The sequence below is a fragment of the Miniopterus schreibersii genome (assembly GCF_964146895.1).
Source record: "Miniopterus schreibersii genome assembly, chromosome: 19".
Lineage (NCBI taxonomy): Eukaryota > Metazoa > Chordata > Mammalia > Chiroptera > Miniopteridae > Miniopterus > Miniopterus schreibersii.
The window spans coordinates 32,578,751-32,600,648 of record NC_138119.1 but is presented as its reverse complement, the minus strand read 5'-3'; the positions used below and the strand labels follow the sequence as shown (position 1 = coordinate 32,600,648).

The following is a 21,898-nucleotide window of genomic DNA, read 5'->3' as shown; positions in this document are numbered from 1 at the left end:
GAAAGCTGTTTTATGAGGAGGAGCCAACAATAGAGAGAGGTCTATGCCCAGACTAGAAAGGACAAAGAAGGGGAGCCTTAACTAAAGAATAAATCATTATATGTGGGCTTTGTTCTGGAAGGTAAAGATCATTGCTGTTGAATTTGGATCTGGAAGAATGTTGGTGGGAATTCTACCCCATGTTCCCTCTGTACCCTGCTACTTCTTCCTCTGTAGAGTTGAGGGTGTGACAGTGGGAGACAGAGGACTTCCAATTCCTTTGCAACCACGTTCAACAAATATTTAATATCTAGCAGGTGCTAGGGATACAGGGATGAACACAGCAGACAGTTTCTCCTTCTATAGAGCTTACAGGCTATGAGAAAATACACAGAAATTAAGGCAGTTTTGGAAATATTGTGTGAGTGCTATGTATGTTATGGGAGCACACAAGTATGGGGACCTAGGCTGAAGGGATTGCAGGGGACGGGAGGGAGACTTGGGAGTTGGAGATAGGACTTCTGTGTCATCTGCTTGCCTAGGGAGGCTCTGGCCTGGCCTTTGTGGGGGAAGAGCAAAGTTCCCTCTACCCTCAGTCTTCTGGAAGGTCTAATAATCAAATAGATGAGACAGATTAGCAAGAGAAAATAGCCACATTTAATACATACATATGTATGGGAACCCCACATACATGAGAGGGTTAGAGACACTTGCAGGAGAGATTCAGAAATAGAAAGGGAACACTGGTATATAAGTCATCCTGAGCTAGGGATGAGAGAAGGTGCCTGGGGGGCTTAAAGGGCCCTTGCAGGATGATAGGAAGACAGGTGTTTAGTAAAGGGAAGTTTGTTCTGCCGTATGGGTGAGTCAAACAGGTTATCTTCGATAATCTCTTATTTATGGGGAAGCCCCCTAATTTAAGTTATTCTAGGTAGTTAAAGGGAGGGGCACAAATTTCTCTTGAACCTGAAGCTAAAATTGTCTTTAGCTCAAAACAATCCGTTTACCATAAAAGCATATCTTTGGGTAGCTGTTCGAGCCCCCACATAATTGCCACCACTTACTGAATGTTCCTGGCGTAAGGTGTGAGCATCTTGGCATAATTACTGAGCATCTACTAGGTTTAGGGAGCTGAGATTCCTTTGGGAGTAAATGGCAGCAGAGGAAAGAATCTGTTTTAAGACAGTCAGCCCAAATTACAATTCTGGTTCATTAACTGCAGGATTTAGGTTAATATCTCCTCCACCTTAAAATTTTAGGGGCTTAACTGTTCCTTTTACCATGTTTTTGAGGTCAGTGGCATGTTCTACCAAGAACTGTTCATTTTTCCACAAGCTGGGACATACTGGGGTTGGGCTCTTCCTCAGTGTGGCAGATTGAAATTTCTAGAATTGTCAACCTGGGGGGAAAAAACTGAACACATAGCCCCAGTAAGTGTTCACCTACGACATTACTATATCACTATTAGTACTTCTAACACTAATATTATTTACATAATTAGATATTCAAGAAATAAAAATGTATGAACTAATATAAAAAGTTCTAGTGTTTTTCCACGGCTCGACAGAGAGCTGCGCGCCCACTGCTTAGACACCACTGCTTTAGAGAACGTCAGTGGTGAGGGAATGAGGGAGCAGGATGAGTGAATGTGGGATGGAACAGATGTGAGAAGATGGACAACTGGCTTCTTTCAGATTTTCTTCTCCATCTCTGCTTTAGAATATCCATTTTTAGGAGCTCCTCAGTTTCAAGATAGCAGAGCAGAGCCACCTCTCTTTCCTCACGCCCTCTGTCCCATAGTCATCATCTTGAACCCTTGCCCCAATTCTACTATAAAGATGCCAAATAGATCATCCTAAAGACAATTCATGTGGGCGTGGCTGCAGACTCACACTCTGCAGAGGTCACACTTTGGGCAGATATATTAGCCCTGGTTTAAGATGTGAGAGAGACTCAAAACAAACGAATATCGTGGGGGGAGAGCGAGGGGTGGAGGTGGCAGACCCACTCAGACAGCCAGAGAGCAGGAATGCTGTCGTGTGAGTAATTCAGGCAAGTCCAGTAGCTTCATAGAAGAAATATTTAGGACTTGGTAGAGGGGTGGGGAAGATTTCTCACAAAACCTGGGGGAAGCAGCATCCACAGCCAGCCATATGGCAGATGATTGAGAAAAACAAGAGAGTAAAAGTGCCCTCCCCTTTGTCCCTCCCCCCTGCAGGGAATTCCGCGTTGCATCCTGGGAGTTCTGTCTGGTTTGAGTTACTGCCTAGGGCTGAGTTAGGCCAGCAGTGGGCCTTCTGCTAGCCCACCCCCAGGCTCTAGGAATTCTTGTCTCTCCAGCCCCTCCTTGCCCAGAGCTGGACTTCTGGGTTAGCTGGCATAATGCTGCCAGGCAGGGGGCAGAGAAGTCTTGATGGGAGAGTGGTTAAATCTTCCTGAACCTGAGCGCCCTGCCTGTCCTCCTCTCCCCTTCCACCAGGCCTGGAGCCCTCTGTGCTGCATTCCTCTGGCAGCTTCGCAGAAACTATTGCAAGTTTTGTTTTGATTTGAACCTTCTTGCTGCTGTCTTGCGTTGAACCAGCTGCTGGGGGTGGGAAGAAAGGTCGCAATTCCTCCTTGACCCCCCTCCTTGACCCTTGACTGAGGCCAGTGTTGCCTCTTCCCTGGAAGTGGGGCCTTCACTCTTCATTGAGCTCTGAGGTGTGAGCACTGAGGAGTGTGACCGGGATGGAAACACAGGCACACTGCATGGGAGGAAGCGGCGAGTAGAGGGCTGAGGAGGGCCCTTGGGGAACTTGCTCTTCTCCCTGACAGGGTTGGGGTGTTGAAACAGAGACACAGCAGAGGGCCAGATGGGGCATGTTCCCTGAGGAAGTGCCCGCCGCTCGGGGTGTTTTGGACTGGACTGAGGAGAGGGGCAGTCTTCTAGAAGTCGCCATCCTTTTGCTATCCACTGGACGGGATTGCTTTATCTCTTGGGGCTGGGAGTCCAGCAGACAGAGCACCTCCCACACTGTGGGTGTGTTAAACTGGAGAAGCTGAAGTGTGGAAACTATTTTGGTTAGCAGCAGGAGCTGGCTAAACCTCCTCCCTATCCAGGGTTTCTAAGGTAGGACTTGAAAGGTATCTGATGTCTGTTCTCATAAACCAGCGAAGACTGCCTTCAGATCAACCCAGAGAAACCTCTCCCTTACTGTCTGTGTGGGAGAAGATTCGGCTGTCTCTTTGGCAAGGTGTCATAACTCAGACAGCTGGGAAGTCCCTCGTGAGGCCCAGCCTAGCCACACCCTTTCTGGGGCTGAGCTGGTTCTGATAAGGGTGCCTCTGTGGAAAGTCCTGGCTTCTGAGGGAGGCTGGCCCTGGCCTCAGCCTCCCTGGCCCTCATCTTCTGGAGCCAGGCCACTGAGGGCTGGGCTGCAGCTCCTCCCTAGCCCCAGGTCCCAGCACAGGCTCACAGCACACACAGATTTTCCATCTCCCGCCAGCCTGGGCAGGGGCAGGGTCACTCCCCAGCGTGGAGTGGGGGCGATGATTTCACAGCCTGACATTCCTGTCGCCTCTCCCAGCTCAAGTGTTCAGTCTGGTTCTTAGGGCCAGAAGCACTGCTTGGGTGGAACTTTCCCATGTTCTGTGGACAAGGTTTCCTCTCTTTTCTTGATGTGTTTTAAGGGAAACCCTTTTCCTATGTTTCCAGCATTTTCTCCCTGCTGAGCCTTCCTTCCCACTCCAATAAGCTGTGTATTTGAGAAGCAAGTGCAGAGATCAAGGACTAAACCCCCTTCCTGGGCTGGACAAGTATGAATATGCGATTACAGCTGCTGGCATTAGGGCCCACGGGCCTCCGGGGGTAGGGGAATTGGAATGGATAGCCCCACATGGCTTTCGGTGCCATGCCACATGCCTGAGGGAGGGTTCCCAAGGCTACTATGCTAACAGCCCAACCTGCCCCTCCCTGCCTCAGGGCATGCCGGGAACTGGGACAGCCACAGGGCTTCTTAAGGTAGCTATTGAGGAGGTTAGAGTGACTTAAGGTGGGTGAGAGAAAATGGCAAAAAGGAAGTAAGTGTGTGACTTTGAAGGCATCTAGGTAAGAGCAGGCCTGACCTTTTTTGTTTTCCATACTGTGTCGTTTCATTTGCTTGGATCCAAAAATGGCCAGAATGAACCTTTTATTGAATAATTGAATACAAAATGTATGGGTTGGACTCTGACAAACCTGGTGTCACCATCCCTGAGGCTAGAACTGATTCACCCCAATTGTAGCAGTGGGACCAGGGCTGATCTGCGTAGAGGCACAGAGGAAAGCAGCAAGTGGGGCTGCCCTGCGGCGAACAGAGTAAGGTGACCAACCCTTCCTGCTTGCCTGGGGCTGAGGGGGCGTTCTCGGGGTGTTCTCAGGAGGCGGGGGCTTCATTCCCAAAACCCGGAAAGTCCCAGGCAAACCAAGACAAGTTAGTGGCACTAGGAGGAAGCCCCAGCCGAGTGCAGGTGCCTCTACACCCCAGTCCCTCTGTACAGGTTGGCACCCAGTTGCTTCCTGGGCAGTGGTAGAGCCTCTGTTATATACTAAACTGAGTAGTTACATAACCTCTCCAGGCCTTAGTTTGCTTATATGTAAAATGGGGTTAATAGTAGCTACCGAATGGGGTTTGTGTTTGCATGAGAAAACACCAGTGTACCTAGTGAAGCGTGTGACACAGCAATCACTTAAATGTTAGCAAACGTATCCATTACTCATTCAGCTCATTTGACAAGTTTGTATGCATACCATGTGCCAGGCACTGCTATAGATCTAAGGAACAAAGACAAAATTCTGCCCTTGTGGAGGGGGCTAGACAAACAATAAAGGAATACAGTCTGTCATATATTAAGGGAGAAGGCCCCTAGAGGGAACACTTGAGCCGGGTAAGGGGAACGGGAGTGCTGGGCAGAGAAGTCATAATGTTAAATACAACGGTCAAAGTAGGCCTCCCGAAGAAGGTGTCATTGGTACAAAGACCTGACGCAGGTGAGAGAATGAACCCTACCTGAGCAAAGAAAATGGGGGCCCCGGAAAAGAAGCGTATCTAGTGCATTCCGAGGCTGATAGGAAGGCTAGCTGGGCTGGGATCTCTGTGGCCAAGGGGAAAATGGTAGGAGTTAAGGAGTGGGGGCTGAGAGCTCCTAGGGGGCCTTATTGGCCACCATATGGTCTTCAGTGCCCAGTTTCACTCCAAGTAAAAGCCACCAGAGGATTCTGAGTAGATGAGCATCATGAATTGGGTTTGAAGAATATTGTTCTGGCTACTCTGTCGAAGAGACTGAGAGCAGGAAAGCAAGGGGGAAGCAAGGAGACCAGTTGCAAGACTTGTAATAATCCAGGCAAGAGATGATGATGGCTTAGACCAGGATGGCAGCCGTGGAGAAGAACTGAGTGGACCTGGGGTATATTTTGAAGGTAAAGCTGACAGGATATAGTGGATGAGAGAGAGAAAGGAGTCAAGGATGTTTGCAAGGTATTAATGTGAGAACAGAGAACAGAGCAGGGCTACCTCAGTTGGGGTGCTTTTTGCTAAACTTCTGTTGTGGTGGTTGCTGTCGTGATGGTGGTTGTGGTTGTTGTCGAGCCTTCATTAAGCTGTTGTGATGTTCCTTATGATGACCTCTGATATCTGATGTCATGGTTTGCCTTCACAGTCATGTCCTCACCCTTGTTCAGGAGGGGACGACCGCCTCTGTACATTGTAAATCCTTCTTCCTTGAGAAACTTCCAAGTAGACTGGCAAAGATCAGAGCTCCTATTCCCTCAAGCAAGCCTGGCCCCCCAGCACAGCAGTCCCCAACTTGGCACAGCCTTGCTTTCTAGGGTCCCCAGGGAGAAGGAACCAGCAAGGCCCTGCCCCCAGACAACCCTGCCTCTGCCTGCCTGGGGATCAAGATGCCTTGCCCAGGAACACTTTTCCCATGCCCTTGCTTTCCTTTCCTGCTGGGAACCTGACTTCTCAGAGTGGTGGAGGCAGGAGCCTCTGGAAAGCAGCCCTACTTGCTTCTGATGCTTTTGCCAAGCCCCACTCCCCTGCAGAACTCAGCAGGGCCACACAACTGGAGGCCAGGGAGGTGCAGTTGGGCACTAGGAGGCAGGAAGCTGGGCTGTGAACATCGGGCACCAGCTCCCTGTTTTCCTCTCCTAAACACTAGCAAGGGGAGTGTTCTCCAATTCCAGGCTCCCCAAGTGTGGACGCCAGTTCACTCCCCGCTCTACGTCCCAGTCAGGGTCCCAAATCTACCTTCCCAGACAGATGAGTGTTTCATGTACCTCTCCCGGTGGTTTTGTTTTTAGGATAGATAAGTGGAGGCTGTCTCAGACCCTGTAAACAATATTCCCTTTTCAAAATCTTTTTTTGTCTGGAAGTCTTCCTTAAATCTGACCCACATCTTTCCTCTTGGTATTTAAGATAACACTCCTGGGTCCAGTGGAAATGGAGAGTAGATATTTGCCCTCATGCTATGCTCCCACCCCCGTCAGTGGAATACCCCGCTTGTTGACTAAAGTCTAAAGAAGTCCTCTGGCATCAGTGTCTCCATTTTCCATTTTCTCCTTGCAGCTTCCCATCATCTGCTTTTCTTTGCCCTCTTTGTGCTCCCTTCTCTGATTCTAACCCTCCTCATCTGCTGACCTTTTTTCGTGACAGAGGTTGCCCCACCCTGCCTGTGGGGGACCCATCCAGCTGTGCAGCCAGTAACTTCAAATGCCAAGAAGGGGCTAACTTGCTGTTGTGTGTAAACAACTTGAAAAAAGCCAATTGGCAGTAATGGAAATTTTAGGATTTCCCCACTTCCCTCAAAGTGTAAACCCTGAGGCCCAGCAGAAAATCATAACTTTAAGGAAAGCACTGGGAATAACTGTTTCCTCTCTGGGAACATGCTTAGAGCACGTGTGCACACCGGCAGGTGTGCAAACATACGAGCGTTAGCGGGAGTATGCTGGTAATCAAGGATGTGTACTCTGAGTTTGTGGCTCTGGCTTTTTTTATTCCCTTTTTAGTCAACCTGAATAGCAGTGCTTCTCTCAGCACCTAGTACTTAGTCTAAATATATAGTATCTAATAGAAGAGTAGTACCTTTCAGTGGTGTATGTTTTTGTTTCTATGTGTGTGTGACAGAAACTGAAGGGCATGTGTACTCAAAGGGGACGCCCAAAGTTGGAGTCTCAGAGCCTCCTTTCTGTTGATCTCCTAAAGCCACTGAAACGTGGAGTCAGGACAGCTGCTGGGGCTGTGTCTCCTGGCCTCCTAGCATGACCTTGAGCAGATAGTTCATTCTTTCTGGCCTTGCTGTGTGAGCCAGTGGGTGGAAGCAAACTCGGTTTTTAAATCATCACCAGCATTTACATGTCAGCGTGAGAGAGAAGTACTGTGTGAGTCCCAGGAAACATTTTAGTGTTGTGTTCTTAGAGCTGGGGCCTGGCACATAACCAGTGAGGAGGAGACGAAGTTTTAGTTCTGGGCTAGCTTACCCTGGAGACTAAGGGAGCAAGCTGCCCCTGTGACCAACTTGTCTTAGTTTGCCCATTTTTCGACTGAAAATTTCACACCCCCTGAGTCCTGGGCTAATTGGGGTGGTTGGCCACCCTAACTGGATCTCATACTTGGGCAGATCAGGACGCAAGGGGCCTTTTTATTAAAGGGGTCTCTTCACTGCTTTCCTCTGTCGTTCATCTGTCCCCGGTTTTTCTCACTCATTCATCCCATTCCTATCTCCTTTTCAGGTCTCTCTGGGAACCCGGCAGATCTGGAAAAACGTAAACAAGTGTTTGGACAGAACTTAATCCCTCCCAAAAAGCCCAAGACCTTCTTAGAATTAGTGTGGGAAGCCCTTCAAGATGTCACACTCATCATCCTGGAGATCGCAGCCATCATCTCCCTGGTTCTGTCCTTCTACCGCCCCCCTGGTGAAGAAAATGAACGTGAGTAACGCCCAGCAAGACTCCGGTCTGGTTCTTTCCACAACCACCAAGCAGCACCTAGTGCTGGTGGCTGATATTATACTTACACGGTTTCCCCCTGCTTGGGACGGGTTCTCCAAAGGAAACCAACAAGCAGCTAATGAGCTGTTCTTCCAATCCAGGCTGATCCCAGGATCCTTTCCCCTTCTCCCATTGAAACCCTTATTTAGAATGTCACGAACCCTCTACCCTCCCAACCAACACAACCCTGCTTCTCATAGTGCCCCCACCAATATTACCGGCACTTGGGGACATAGCAGTGGGAGCCTGACCGTGGCGGGAACCATGCGTTCTTTACGTGTGACCTGCCTGTAATTTGCATTGACGTGTTTTGTGCTGCTTAGTCCCTTGCTTCTTTGGGGTTAACGTAACTAGTGATTTGGTGATGAGATGATGCCCAGCCCTGCTGTCCCCCAGTCACCTTAGAGGGAAGCTCTTTTACCCAAGGGCTTTAGTCTTACCATTCTCTTCCCCCAGCTCCCATGCTGGGCGCTTGCAGAAGCACTGCCCCTATTCGTAATGTCAGCAAAAGCCCCTAGATGATCCTTCTTTCTCTCCTTTCCCTGGGCTAGAGTGTGGTCTACCTGTAAATAGCCCAGAGGACGAAGGGGAGTCAGAAGCCGGCTGGATCGAGGGGGCGGCCATTCTATTCTCGGTGATCATCGTGGTGCTAGTGACGGCCTTCAATGACTGGAGCAAAGAGAAGCAGTTCCGAGGGCTGCAGAACCGCATTGAAAAGGAGCAGAAATTCTCTGTTATTCGGAATGGTCACATCATCCAGCTCCCTGTGGCTGAAATCGTGGTGGGCGATATTGCCCAAATCAAATACGGTGAGAGCTCCGTGATTCTCTCACCCATGCCACGCCCTAGCTGAGGGCCAGGTCCTTTGGCATAAGGGGCTAGGAATTGCTGAGGATCCAAAAATACATGACCCCAAATGGTGTTAGTCTAGACCTAGGCTAGAGTCTCCAGAGGTTGTGTAACAAAATTCAAAGAAAGAAGTAACTGAAACTCTCCCAAAAGATTGTCCAACTTACTGTGTCTTCAGGTTAAAAGAATATCATATTCGGGCCATGGGAAGGTGTTTGGGAACCAGTAATTGTTGAAGTTACAATACCTGGGAAATAGTCTTGTCCCAGGTTGTCAGAGCTGAAGTTGTCTGTCTTTCTTTTTTTGGTTTTGTTTAGTTTATTGATTTTAGAGAGAGGAAGGGAGAGGGATGGAGAGATAGAAATATCGATGAGAGACATCGATTGGCTGCCTCCTGCATACTCCCTACTGGGGATCAAACCCCCAACTGGGGCATGTGCCCTGACTGGGAATTGAACCGGGGACCTCTTGGTTCATGGGTCAATGCTCAACCACTGAGCAGCACCAGCTGGGCTAACTTTGTCTTTCAAAAGCTCTGCGGCTACTCCCTAGGCCATTGCCTGTATGTGTGGGGGTCTGAGATGGGGTTGGGTGGTCCCCACCCTCCGCCAGGCTCTTACCTCCCCTCTCTCCCTGTTGCCCTCCCCCTCTGAACACTAGGTGACCTGCTGCCTGCAGATGGGATCCTGATCCAGGGGAATGATCTAAAGATTGATGAGAGCTCTCTGACTGGGGAATCAGACCATGTCAAGAAGTCCTTGGAAAGAGACCCCATGTTGCTCTCAGGTATGACTTTTGCCATCGTGGTTCCCATTCTGCCGCCTCCCACACAGCCAGGCCATAGAGACCCGATGCGGACCCTGCTCTCTTTTCTGGCCGTGCTCCACCTCCTTCCCCAGGACTCAGCTGGGGCAGTGGCATACGGGTGGGCTAAATACAAGGATGTATGTAACCTAAACGAAGCAAGTGCTGTAGGGGCCTTGGAAGGGCTCCGCCGGAAGGGGGGTGGGGTGTGGAAGGCGCCTTACCCTAAAGCAGTTGGCACCCTTATCTCGTTACCCCCGCTTTACTTGCTCTGTTTTAAATGGTCCCAGCTCGTGACCTTTTCCTTCTGTCTGCTGAGCGTATCATTGTCCACGGGGAGGAAGGACTTGTGTGTTTTACGCCAGAGCACAGCTAGGTGTAAAAAACAACACTCCTCCCTCTTCCCCTTTCTCATCCAGGGACCCACGTCATGGAAGGTTCTGGCCGGATGGTGGTGACTGCTGTGGGTATCAACTCCCAAACTGGGATCATCTTTACCCTCTTGGGGGCCAGCGAGGGAGAGGAGGAGGAGAAGAAGAAGAAAGGTAAGGGGGCTCGGGAGGAGAGCCTCTCCCCGCCCGTCCCCTGGGCAGACTGGGAAGCGGGGTGCAGATCCGGGTGGGAGACTGCCGGAGGGCGAGTGTATGTCCAAACCCCTCGGGGAGCCAGACGTCCGCCCGGGCTCTGCAAGGTGCTCTGATGAAAGCCAGATCCGGGCTCTGGCTCCCAAAGCGGGCTGCGCCTGAGCCTCCCTTCCTGTGCCTGTTGGTGGGATGTAAAGAGGTGAGTTCCAGAGCCTGCCCTGGCCCTCCATGCCCTCTGCGCAGTCCTCCGACCCATCCCTTTCTTCCTCAAACATGGGGGGCAAGTGGGCCGCGAGGGCCAGGGGAAAACTGGCCAGCAGGTGAGCCTGGACTCCTGCTGAAACCACGGGCTGTCGGTGGAAGAGACCAGCCAGGACAGTGAGCTAGCAGCTAACGTCTGCTGGGAGTTAGTCCTGCCTTTGCCAGTCACTTGTTCTTGAAGGAAGGGGAGACAAGACAAATGAGAGAAAGACGGTAAAACCAAATCTACAGCTTTCCTGAGCGTTCCTCCTTCCCTGGGAGGAGAGAACGTGACCGCTTGGATGGACGACCGTCTTGGGCTGTTTAGTGGAGGGCAGTTTATGAAAAGGGAGCAACAGCCTCCCTCAGGAGCTGGACTGTTCGTCTCTGCAGATGAAGTAGGAGGAAGCTGCCTGGTGCTGAGGGGCTGGCGTGGAGACACTGAGGAGCCTTTGCCATCAGGCAGAAGCAGTCCAAACCTCTTGCTGCCTAACCCCCGCCCCCATTTCTCCAAGTGCTGCAACTCAGGTCGGGAGCACCCTCAGTGGCGGCCGTGCTCCGGGAGAAGGCAGCTGGGGTGTGGGTGTGCACTTACCTGCACGAGGGGTCTGGGCCGTGTCCCGTGGTTCAATGAGAAGGGATATAAGTAGAGACGTGAGCTTCTTTCACATTCCCTTCTGTGCAGCTCAGTCCCTTTGCTATCGCCCTTTCGGGCTCTGAGCAGGACCAACAAATTGGATATCTGATCTCTTAACAGTCCCTTTGGGTCTCCACCCCACTTTTTTCTTTCTTGTTCAAACAGGTAAAAAACAAGGAGTCCCCGAAAATCGCAACAAAGGTAACCTGTCCACCCACTCATTTACCATCTCTACCTGACTTCACTCAAGCCAGACCTTTCCAGGCCACCTGCCTTCTCCCTTTTCCTCTCCATAAATCTGTTATCTGCTGCTGTGGCCCAGATGCCTCATCCTGAGGAAGGTGCAGAGATTTGGGGTGGTCTCAAGGTCCCACTCTCAATCCAAGATGGGACAACAGCACCCTCTGCTGTTGGCTCAGGGAACCTCATGTCAAGGTTTCTCTTGGGGAGTGTGTGGGATTAATCTGTTGTTCTTCCCAGGGTGCTGAACTCTTTGCCTCGTTACCCTAGGCTGGATTTAATCATCGGTTTCTGGGTTGGACGACTTCAGGGTCCGTATGGTGGAGGGCGTTGGGGTGGGCAGTCCCTGCACCCTCCTCTGCTAGCTTCCTCATCGGTGTTCTCTTCTGGTCTGGAATCCTTCTCTGCTGGTCTCAGGTGCTTGGAGAGAGCCTTTTCTCTGCCTCTCTCCCCACCTCTTTCTTTGTTCTTTCCACAGTCTGTTCTCTTCCCCCGATCTGATGTGTGTTTCTTTTTTGGTGGCTGTGCTGATATCCCGTCTTCGTCTTGTTTGTGAGTCTGACAGCAGAGACAATGTCAGGAAGGGCATCCTAAGCCGAGGGGCCAAGCTCTGCAGGGGTGAAGTTGAAGGGTGTGGGAACCAGGGAGCACTGCTCTCCTCAGACAGCTCCTAGAAATCTGTTTCCTCTGTCACCCATATCAGAGTAGTCTTTAAAAATAAAGTCTTCACATCAGAGAACCAGGGCTGCACAGAACTAATTCTTTAATTTTAGGTATCTTTAACTCTTCTTTAAAAAGCAAACTGGATTTATATGTCTGTCTTTATCCCTTCTTTCTCTTATTCCAGAAGTCCCTCCACCAGCTTCTTCCTCTGCCCCAGAAGACTAACCCCAGGTCCCACTGTGTCTCCCTACCTTTGTCAGGGATTTCCTTCCCCTGTTGTTCGAGTGGTATAGAAGGAGCTGGAGAACACCCTGGTGGGGGGGAGGGTCTGTGTTTCTTCCCTGACAGTCTAGGTGTAGAGAGAGTGAACCTTTGAACAGAATAGACTAGGACCCTTACCCTCTGGAAACATCTGCCAGCTTTCCCCTCAGCCCCTTTCTGCAATAAAGATTCACATTGTAAGCACTAAATTCCAGGAGGGATGGTTGTTGGTAATTGTGCTTAGTGTTGTGACTAATCTTCTCGCTAGAATAAACTTGGCTTGGGGCTCTGAGATGGTGCCAGGAAGCTGCACCATCTGAGGACATCCATACCCCCAAAGCACCCCTCTTTTATCTCTAGTTAGGATAGTATCCTATGAGAGGGTTGAAGGCAGGCGCCCTCTCTGACATGGGATGAGGGTGGTCAGGACTGATGTCAGGGGTCCAAGGTGGATCCAGGAAGAAGACAGAAGGGTGTTTTGGTTTCCACCTGTCTGCTGCTCGGTGCTACCGCCCGGCTTGCTCACCTGTCCTGTTTGTGTGTACACCCTAGCAAAGACCCAGGATGGAGTGGCCCTGGAAATCCAGCCGCTCAACAGCCAGGAGGGTGTCGACAGTGAGGAAAAGGAGAAGAAGACAGTCAAGGTGCCCAAGAAGGAGAAGTCGGTGCTGCAGGGCAAGCTGACGCGCTTGGCCGTCCAGATCGGGAAGGCTGGTGAGCAGAGGGCGGCCTCCTGGCCGTGGCCATTCATCAGGGCTGTTCCCGTCCCCGCTGCTGTGATTCCTTTCTCTCCACACCACCAGGTCCGACAGAGGAAGCTAGAACTTCCCAGTGGCCAGGGCAGTGTGGGCAGCCGTGTCTTCTGCCTCGGCCGCCCTTTGGCCACCCCCTCGGCTTTCAGAGAGAAATGCTTCCCCATGTGTAAGGGTGAAAGGCCCTGAGGTGTCTCATCCAAACAGATGGGAAGTTAAGAACTTATGTCCCAGCATGGGAGGTTTACATGAGCAAGAAGGGAGGCTTGACTAACTGCTTACCTGCCACGTGTATGGGCTTGTAAATCCTTTAAGGGTAGAGAAGGCTGCTGTTTGTTGGAGGTAGTTCCCCAGCAGAGTGTTAGCACCAGGCCGGGCACAGAGCCATAAATTCAAAATAAGGACTGCGGGGGGAAAGGAAGACAGCGAGCACAGGCTGTTTCCAGAGGAGGTCACTACAGGCGCTGTGTGTACCGCGGGAGGAAGCGGCTTCTCCTGGACTCGCTGCTACACCTGTCCTCTTGTAGTGGTGGGACGGGGCGAGGGCTTGGAGGAGGGAAGGACAGGAAGGGTGCTCCTTCAGTGGGCAGATCCCTCCGGGTACGTCTTGTACCTGTTTACTTTCTGAGCCCACCCCTCCCTTACTACAATCACAGTCTAGCTTGGTGCACCTCTGTGTGTACAGCTCACCTGGAGCCTTGTTAAAGCACAGTGTCTGATTCAGGCCTGGGCAGGGCCTGAGACTGCATTTCTAACAGGCCCAGGTGAGGCCAATGACGCTGACCCACTAAGCACACACACAGCTAGATCTGTGCTGTCCACTACCTTAGCCACTAACCGTGTTTGGCTGTTTCTAGCTAAATTGATTAAAATCAAGTACAATTAACCATTCAGTTTCTCAGTTCACATTAGCCTTATTTTGATTGGTCAATAGTGACATGTGGCTGGTGGCTACTGTATTGGACAGTGTAAATAGAGAACATTTTAATTTTAAACGTCCCCAAGAGTTCTGTTAGACAGCGCTAGTCCAGCCTGTTCGTTCTGTTCTCTTACCCAGCTAATCTTGACTACTATGAAATCTCTTAAATATAAACTCTGCATGGAGGAGATGAACTGCAGGTGTGGAATCAAGCCATTGCGCCTGACACTCAGGTTTGAAACATGAAACAGGCTCCGCCTAATCCCTCCTATTTTCCTCCTAATCCCTGTGTTGTCCTGGAAGAAGGACAAGCTTCCTGATGGCTGGCCCGTCGTTTCCTCTGTTGTTTTATTTTACCTTTCAACGAGGCTGGGACTAGGGTGAGGCAAATGAGGTGCTTTGCGCTACCCTGAGTGATACCTCCTTCAATTTTGTGCCCTAGGCACCTCGTTTGCCTCACATTAGCCCCGAGCCTAGTGAAGCGAAGTGTAAAAGAACACACTCTCAACACACTCTCACCGATACTCATTGGTCACCTCGAGCCTTGCTCGGCAGGCCCTCAGGAAAAGTGAGGACCCAAACCAGACTATGGTTTAAGGCAGATATTGTGCCACAGATATGGGTACCCCTGACTGATCCCAGGACAATTGGAGCCCCTGGGCCAGTTGTTTACAGACCATGAGCAGATTCTTCCATTTGCCTCAGTGTGTAGGTTGACCAGCTGTCCCAGTTTGCTTGCGACTTTCTGTTTCAGAACTGAAAGCGGAAGTCTTAAGGAGAATTCTTTTCCTCCTGAGTTCTCCCGCATCCCAGGAAACTGCTCAGTCTACAAATCAGGATGGTTGGTCCCCCGACCTGTGTGCCATACCAAAAGCCCCTCTGTGCCGCAGTGTCCTCAGAAGAGGACACAATGATAGGAACTCATCTCACAGGGTTTTCATGAGGATAAAATAAGTTTATGCAAAGAGTTTGCCTGGCCCATAGTAGGCGCTATATAAATACGTGCTGTTATTGCCGCCGTTTGTCTGTGCCTTCAGGAGAAGGTTGGGAGGCACTGTGGTGAGGGGTGGTCTTGTAGGTCCTGTGCTAACACCATAGGGGCATTGCTGTAAACAAGCTGCGAAATTGCCTGGCATTTGCAGGCTGCTACGGGGAAAGTCTGCATTGATAAACTGCTAGGAAACTGGCAAATATGGTCACTACATTATGAATCGTGGGAAGAGGGTAGGTCTGAGAGAGGATCATAGAATGCTGTTTCAGAACACTAGACCAGCCCCGTTACTTATACACAAGGAAACAGGCCGGACGGGGTCAAAGACTAGACCAAAACTGGTGCCGTGCAGAGACTAGAACCTGTGTCTTTTCCCTGCGCTATCACCTGCAAGCTGCAGAGAATGGGCAGGGGATTTTACTATGACTTTCGGGAGGTAACAGTTTTAAAAATTGGGGACAAAGGCTACAACTTAAGCCAATCCGTCTCTGGCTGGGGTCTTAGGAGTGCCCTGGAACCGGGGTCCATGTGACTTGTTCCCTGTTCAGGTCTGATCATGTCTGCTATCACCGTTCTGATCCTGATTCTCTACTTTGTGATTGACAACTTCGTGATACAGCGCAAACAGTGGCTAGCCGAGTGCACGCCCATCTACATCCAGTACTTTGTCAAGTTCTTCATCATCGGCATCACTGTACTGGTGGTGGCTGTGCCGGAGGGGCTGCCACTGGCTGTCACCATTTCACTGGCCTACTCTGTGAAGGTGAGACTGGACTGATACTTCCTCTTCCTTCAGGACAGGGGTGGGAGAAGAGAGTGCCACGTAGCCTTTAATGAAGGGACAGGCCATCTGTCTTCTGTGGACTCTGGCTGGTGCCTCATAAGAGCACAAGTCCCTGGCCCTATGGAAGGACCATCGTGATAGTTGCATCAGAGTTTAAATGACCCGGTAGAATCTAAAGAGGATTCACAAGAATAGTGTCCTGCATTTTTCTGTGGGACAAGAGAATGAAATGTGGAGAGATGTTGGCTAGGAAATGGCCTTTGACCTACACTGGGGAGCTCAGCTGGTCCCCTCTCAAGCCTTTTCTCTTGTCCTCTGTAGAAAATGATGAAAGACAACAACCTGGTACGGCACCTGGATGCCTGTGAGACAATGGGCAATGCCACAGCCATTTGCTCTGACAAGACAGGCACGCTGACCATGAACCGCATGACTGTGGTGCAAGCTTACATTGGAGATACCCATTACCATCAGCTCCCAAGCCCTGACGCCTTCGTGCCCAAGGTCCTGGACCTTATTGTCAACGGCATTTCTATCAACAGTGCCTATACCTCCAAGATCCTGGTAAGCTCTTCCTTTGCCTGGACATTTGGAATGGGCATAGAGGGAACATTAATTTTATCTGAGACAATTCATCTTTTTTGTTCATTCTGCCTGAACTGCCATTCCATACTGCATGTCTCACTCTTACGTGAACTTGTTTGGGGTGAAACTAGGGAATAATCCATATGAGTAGGTTGGGGGATGGCGGGGGGCGGGGAGGAGGGCAGGTAGGAACCTATGGCTGTGAAATGCCCTCCAATTACCATGTAAAGGCGGCATCTCCAGGGAGATGCCCCATGCTGAGAGCAGAACTGGGCTTATCAGGAGGAAAGTGCTCGCTTTCTGGAAACTCAGAGAGGGTATTAGATAGAATAAGACCCACGCAGGGTGAGACGCCAGCACCAGCCTCATGGCAAAATTAAAACCTATAACCCGGATGGCTCAGGGGCCAGTCCACTGACCACTGTCCGTCTGCCCTTGAATAGGACAAACGCCGTCCTCCCACCCCACCCCGGGCTCTGGGCATACATGTGAGGTTTTGAGGGATCTTTCCCTCCCGAGTCCTCCCTGGCGGAGGCGTCTTCTTCAGTAGTGCCCGGTGTTTCCTCCCAGCCTCCGGAGAAGGAGGGCGGCCTGCCGCGGCAGGTGGGCAACAAGACGGAGTGTGCGCTGCTGGGCTTCGTCACAGACCTGAAGCAGGACTACCACGCGGTGCGCAGCGAGGTGCCCGAGGAGAAGCTCTACAAGGTGTACACCTTCAACTCGGTGCGCAAGTCCATGAGCACGGTCATCCAGAAGCCCAGCGGCGGCTACCGCATGTACAGCAAGGGCGCCTCGGAGATCATCTTGCGCAAGTGAGCGCCCCTCCCCTCCCCTCCGAGACCCCCCTCAGGTCTAGGCACGCCCCGCGCCGAGCCCCCGGACGCACGAGCCTCGCAGTAGCTGAGCATTTACTTAGGCCAAGCATCGTTTATAAATACCTTAGGTGACTCGTTTTATTTAATCCCCACGATTCAGTGAGGTAGATGCTATTGGCATCTCTTTTTTACAAATGAAAAAGCAGAGGTACAGCGAAGTTAAGTAACGTGCTGGAGGTGACACAACTAATAGTGGCACAGTCAGGATTCAGACCTAGGCCATTCAAGCTTCCATTTCCTCGCCTGGAAACAGAGAGTAGTACCTACCCATCCCACAGGGTTGCTATAATTAAATGGTTCAATGTATGTAAACGCCTTGCACACAGCAAGTACTTGAAATGTTAGTTCTCTGTTCCCTTTTCCTTCTCATTCTCAGTTCTAATTACAGGGAAGTTGTGTAACCTAATCAAAGTGGCTGGGTTATCCCTGGGTCATTAACAGTCGACCTACATGGGTATAGGGCCAGTCACTGAATTAACCAGCACCTTCTGTCAGTGAGCACATTCTTGTTGAGCACACCCTATCCACTGAGCACTATTCTAGATACTGGCCACAGAAAAGGTCTCCCTACCTTTGAGAAGTTCAAAAGAGCGGGTAATCCACAAATGGCACTGACGCTGCATCACACATGAGTAGGAGCAGGTGACATGGAGGAATCACAGGCTTCGCCTGTGCCTGTCTATCTACAGGCCACCCCGCCTTGGAAAAAGGGACCCAGCTGGCTGGTGGTAGAGATTTCTGGCCATGGAACAGTTTTTAGAAGTATGCAGAGTTGCCAGGATGCCTATAAAAGACTGTAGAGACACCCTGGGTGGGAAGAGGGCTGCTGCCTTCTGACTGTGCACCTCCCCAGGTGTAATCGAATCCTGGACAAGAAAGGAGAAGCCATGCCATTCAAAAATAAGGACCGGGATGAGATGGTGCGCACGGTCATCGAGCCCATGGCCAGTGAGGGACTCCGGACCATCTGCCTAGCTTACCGAGACTTCATTGATGTAGAGCCCCCATGGGACAATGAGAGCGAAATCCTCACTGAACTGACCTGCATCGCAGTGGTGGGCATTGAGGACCCTGTGCGCCCGGAGGTGAGACTTCGGGTTGGAGAAAGGGCAAGAACACATGAATGGAAGTCTTCCAGTGGCCCCCGGCCCACGTGCCAGCCCAATGTGACCCATTGGGAAGCCTTCAGGAGTCCCTGGAACAAGGGCACTGGGCCTGCTTGCAGTTGTGACCCACGCAACTGTTACCTGATTGCTTCTCGCTTTCAAGGACAGCTGTGTCTGTGCTTTCAGCTGCAGAGTGCTGACCGATGGAAGGCACATGCCTACGGTTAATGCTGTCCGTGGGTGAGAAGCATAGTTTCACTGGGCTTGTCATTTGTTTCCTAAGAACAGTCAGGAGGCTGAATTAATCAGGACACCAGCTTTGTCTCTAGCCACCTTCTTTCAATCAACACATTTTTGTTGATCTCCCCAGAATAACCAAACATTATTCTTGACACTGGGGAATTGAAAACATCTCTGCTGCTACGAAGTTCAGAGAGATAGGCTATCAATTTTCAAGACCCAAAAGCAGGAAAAGGTGTCATGCATTTGGGAAACTACAAAGAATTGATATGGTTGGAGCATGGGCTGGGGAGGATGGAGAGTGGTAAAAACTTCTGCTAGAAAGGAAGGCAGTGGCCACATCTCAGAAGCCATATGTGCCCTACTAAGGAGTCTAGATTATAAGCAGGAGAGTGAACCTTTATACTTGGCCCCTGAAGCCAGTTTCCCCTTCAACTCATGGTACACTGAGCAAATTCCACAGTGCGTATTATGGGTGGGACAGCAATAAGGTGACACTGCTTCTAGGGTGCCTCTGTCCTGTCCACAATGAAGGAACAACTTCTCCTCTCCTCTTGCCCCACCCTCCACAGGTACCAGATGCTATTGCCAAATGCAAACGAGCTGGCATTACTGTCAGAATGGTGACAGGAGACAACATCAACACAGCCCGGGCCATTGCCACCAAATGTGGCATTGTGACACCTGGGGATGATTTCCTGTGCTTGGAAGGCAAGGAATTTAACCGACTCATCCGCAATGAGAAGGGCGAGGTGGGTCCTGGGCAAGAGGAACTGGGGCCTCATTTGGCAAGGGCAAGGCTGGGTCTGGTGTAAGACATCTGGGACACATGGGGGAAGGTGGGTGCCTTTTAAACTAAAAGCTATTCATAGTGAAATATCCCTTCCCCCAAAGCTGCTCAGATGGTAAAATTAAGAGCTTTCTGCTCATGATCTTCATTCTCAAGCTCGCTTTTGAGAAGTGTCACTGACTTTTCAGATCTTTCCATTTTTTCCAGTCCACCTTGTTCCTCCTGTGTCACTGCCCTGTGGCTAACAGTGGCATGGGTTTGTAGGGGGGCGTGGTCTGGCTGTGGGGCATCCCAAAGCTTCCTGGTCTGTGCAGAAATCGAACCTAAGACCGCAGAAGCACCACTTTAGGCACCTGAGCCAACAGCTAACCCTGGCTCACATTCTGTCAAGGGTCTAGAAGTAGGGGGTCAGCTCCCAGATGCAGAATTGGGAGGATAAAGACAAGCAGGACCTGAATGGTCACATTCAGGGACTCTGTCCTTGGAGACAGGCGGCTGCTTCATCTGGCCTAAAGGCCATGCTAGCACTGCCCCTGGCCGTGGAGTTCCAGATCTCCAGCAGCATAGAGTGGGTGGGAAAGGGAGATTTTCCTGGATGGCTGTCCTGAGCTTGACTGACCTATGTGTGGTCTGCTTTTGGCAGGTAGAACAAGAAAAGCTGGACAAGGTCTGGCCTAAGCTTCGAGTCCTGGCGCGATCTTCCCCCACGGACAAGCATACGCTGGTGAAAGGTGAGGTCAGCTCCTGAGTAGGTGGCAGGTAGAGGAAGACAGGCCAGAGTGGGACAGATAAAAACCATAAGCCAAAGCAACTCATGTCCCGAATAGGGTGGTCCTGGGAGAGCTCTCTGGCTCATGGTGGGGATACACAGTTTAGCTAACAGCTGAGCCCTGATGAGTATGAGACATATAATAAAGTTGTTTTTAAACATTACCCTACAGGGTGGGGCAAAACAGGGTTTACAGCTGTTTGTATGGAAAATAATACAATAATTAATAATAATACAAGAATAAACTGTTTCTCATACAACTGTAAACCTACTTTTGCCCCACCCTGTATGTGATTTGCCAATAATACTATGAACTAAGCAGGGCAGGGTAAACTATTTCCATTTTGCAAATAAGGAAGTTTGACGCTAAAAAGACAAGTAACATACCCAAACTGCCCAACTGGGAAGTGGAAGTGGTACAGCTGGACCCCAGGTCTCCACCTTCAAATCATTTGGAGCTTTGGTACCAACAATAGCCGTCTTAGGGCCTCAGACAGTATGTGACACAGACAGACTTTCTTTGCTCAGAGTGCCACCCATGAAACAATGTGCTGCCCCGGAAGATAGTCTAGAACTCCCAGCAGAGGGAAACAAGAAGGCAGGAGGAAGGGAATTGATGGCAGGAGCAGGGAAGACGACCGGAAAAGCGCTTTGTGTGGGGAACAGGGCTGACCTCAGGTGGCATGTGGGGACTGACTGAGGTGTGTCTTTTTCCCAGGCATTATTGACAGCACTGTCGGGGAACAGCGACAGGTGGTGGCTGTCACTGGTGATGGCACAAATGATGGGCCGGCTCTGAAGAAAGCAGATGTGGGGTTCGCCATGGTAAGCAGCTCGGCAGTGTCTCTGCCTGACTGGGAGCTGCCTTCTCCACTAGGAAGCCAGGGCGGGCTTCCTGTGCCTTCACATCCCACTGTGCTCTTTCTCTGGCTCCATCTCTCCGACCTACCTAGCCAGTGATAATATGTGTAAATGGGTGACACAGGCAGGGCAATCAGGACGTGTCATTACTCAGGAAAACAAGACAACTTCAACTTGCCCGCGAACATGGTGATATTTTCTGTCTAAGCAGACTGGAAAATTCGTGTTCCGTATGGCGCCTGTGCTCTATGGCCAGCACTACTCAGCACTCTGCTTTTCACTTGTGAAGCTGGGAGCATCAGCATCACTTGGAAAGTTCATTTAAAGTCACATATTCCAAGGTACCTCAGTTGGGTATCAATAAAACGTATTTAAAGGAATCATAATACCATCTCATAAGAAAATTGCCTCCTTACTGTCATCAAGTATCTAGTCAGTTCACGTTTTCCCAATTGCTTCCTAAATATTGTTTTTATGATTTGTCCAAATAAGATCCATACATTGCAATTGTTTGACATATCTCTTAAATATCTTTATCTATAGCAGTAGTTTTTAAAGTGTGTTCCTTCTTCTAGGTGTACCTGGAAACCTATAGAAATGCAGATTCTCAGGCCACCTCAGATCAAACCAGAAAGCTTGGAGTTGGGGCCCAGCAATAGGCCCTCAGTGATTCAGATACACCCTAAAATTTGAGAACCACTGATCCAGTAAGATCCCTGTGTCGAGTCCCCAAGACCACCCTTGACATTTATGGGTTCACTAAAAGGACTCATGGGGCTCAGAGTATAGCTGTACTCATGGCTAAACTTTAGTACCTTGGTATAGAAAAGATATAGTAAGGGGGCAAGTCACAGACAGAGTTTGGAGACGTCCACATGCAGGCTTCCCTATGCTCTCTCCCACGGTGAGGGGTCACACAGCACGCTTTCTTCCAGCAACAAAAACAGCAACACGTGATCTTCCT

At 50.5% G+C, this 21,898-nt stretch overlaps 1 protein-coding gene across 4 annotated transcripts in view; it reads left to right on the top strand.

The window, feature by feature from the left end:
- The window catches only part of ATP2B4 (ATPase plasma membrane Ca2+ transporting 4), a 92,692-nt gene that overhangs the window by 50,151 nt on the left and 20,643 nt on the right, over window positions 1-21,898 (top strand). For 2 of the 4 annotated variants that reach the window (XM_081121831.1, XM_081121833.1), the window contains exons 3-15: window positions 7,727-7,924; window positions 8,536-8,793; window positions 9,494-9,619; window positions 10,057-10,182; window positions 11,264-11,299; window positions 12,815-12,976; window positions 15,473-15,687; window positions 16,030-16,272; window positions 16,864-17,105; window positions 18,022-18,253; window positions 19,087-19,266; window positions 19,948-20,035; window positions 20,792-20,898. In XM_081121831.1, coding sequence (XP_080977957.1) covers window positions 7,727-7,924; window positions 8,536-8,793; window positions 9,494-9,619; window positions 10,057-10,182; window positions 11,264-11,299; window positions 12,815-12,976; window positions 15,473-15,687; window positions 16,030-16,272; window positions 16,864-17,105; window positions 18,022-18,253; window positions 19,087-19,266; window positions 19,948-20,035; window positions 20,792-20,898 — 2,213 coding nt within the window. The remainder of the gene's footprint in view (window positions 1-7,726; window positions 7,925-8,535; window positions 8,794-9,493; window positions 9,620-10,056; window positions 10,183-11,263; window positions 11,300-12,814; window positions 12,977-15,472; window positions 15,688-16,029; window positions 16,273-16,863; window positions 17,106-18,021; window positions 18,254-19,086; window positions 19,267-19,947; window positions 20,036-20,791; window positions 20,899-21,898) is intronic. The other 2 variants (XM_081121832.1, XM_081121834.1) reach the window with 1 other exon arrangement.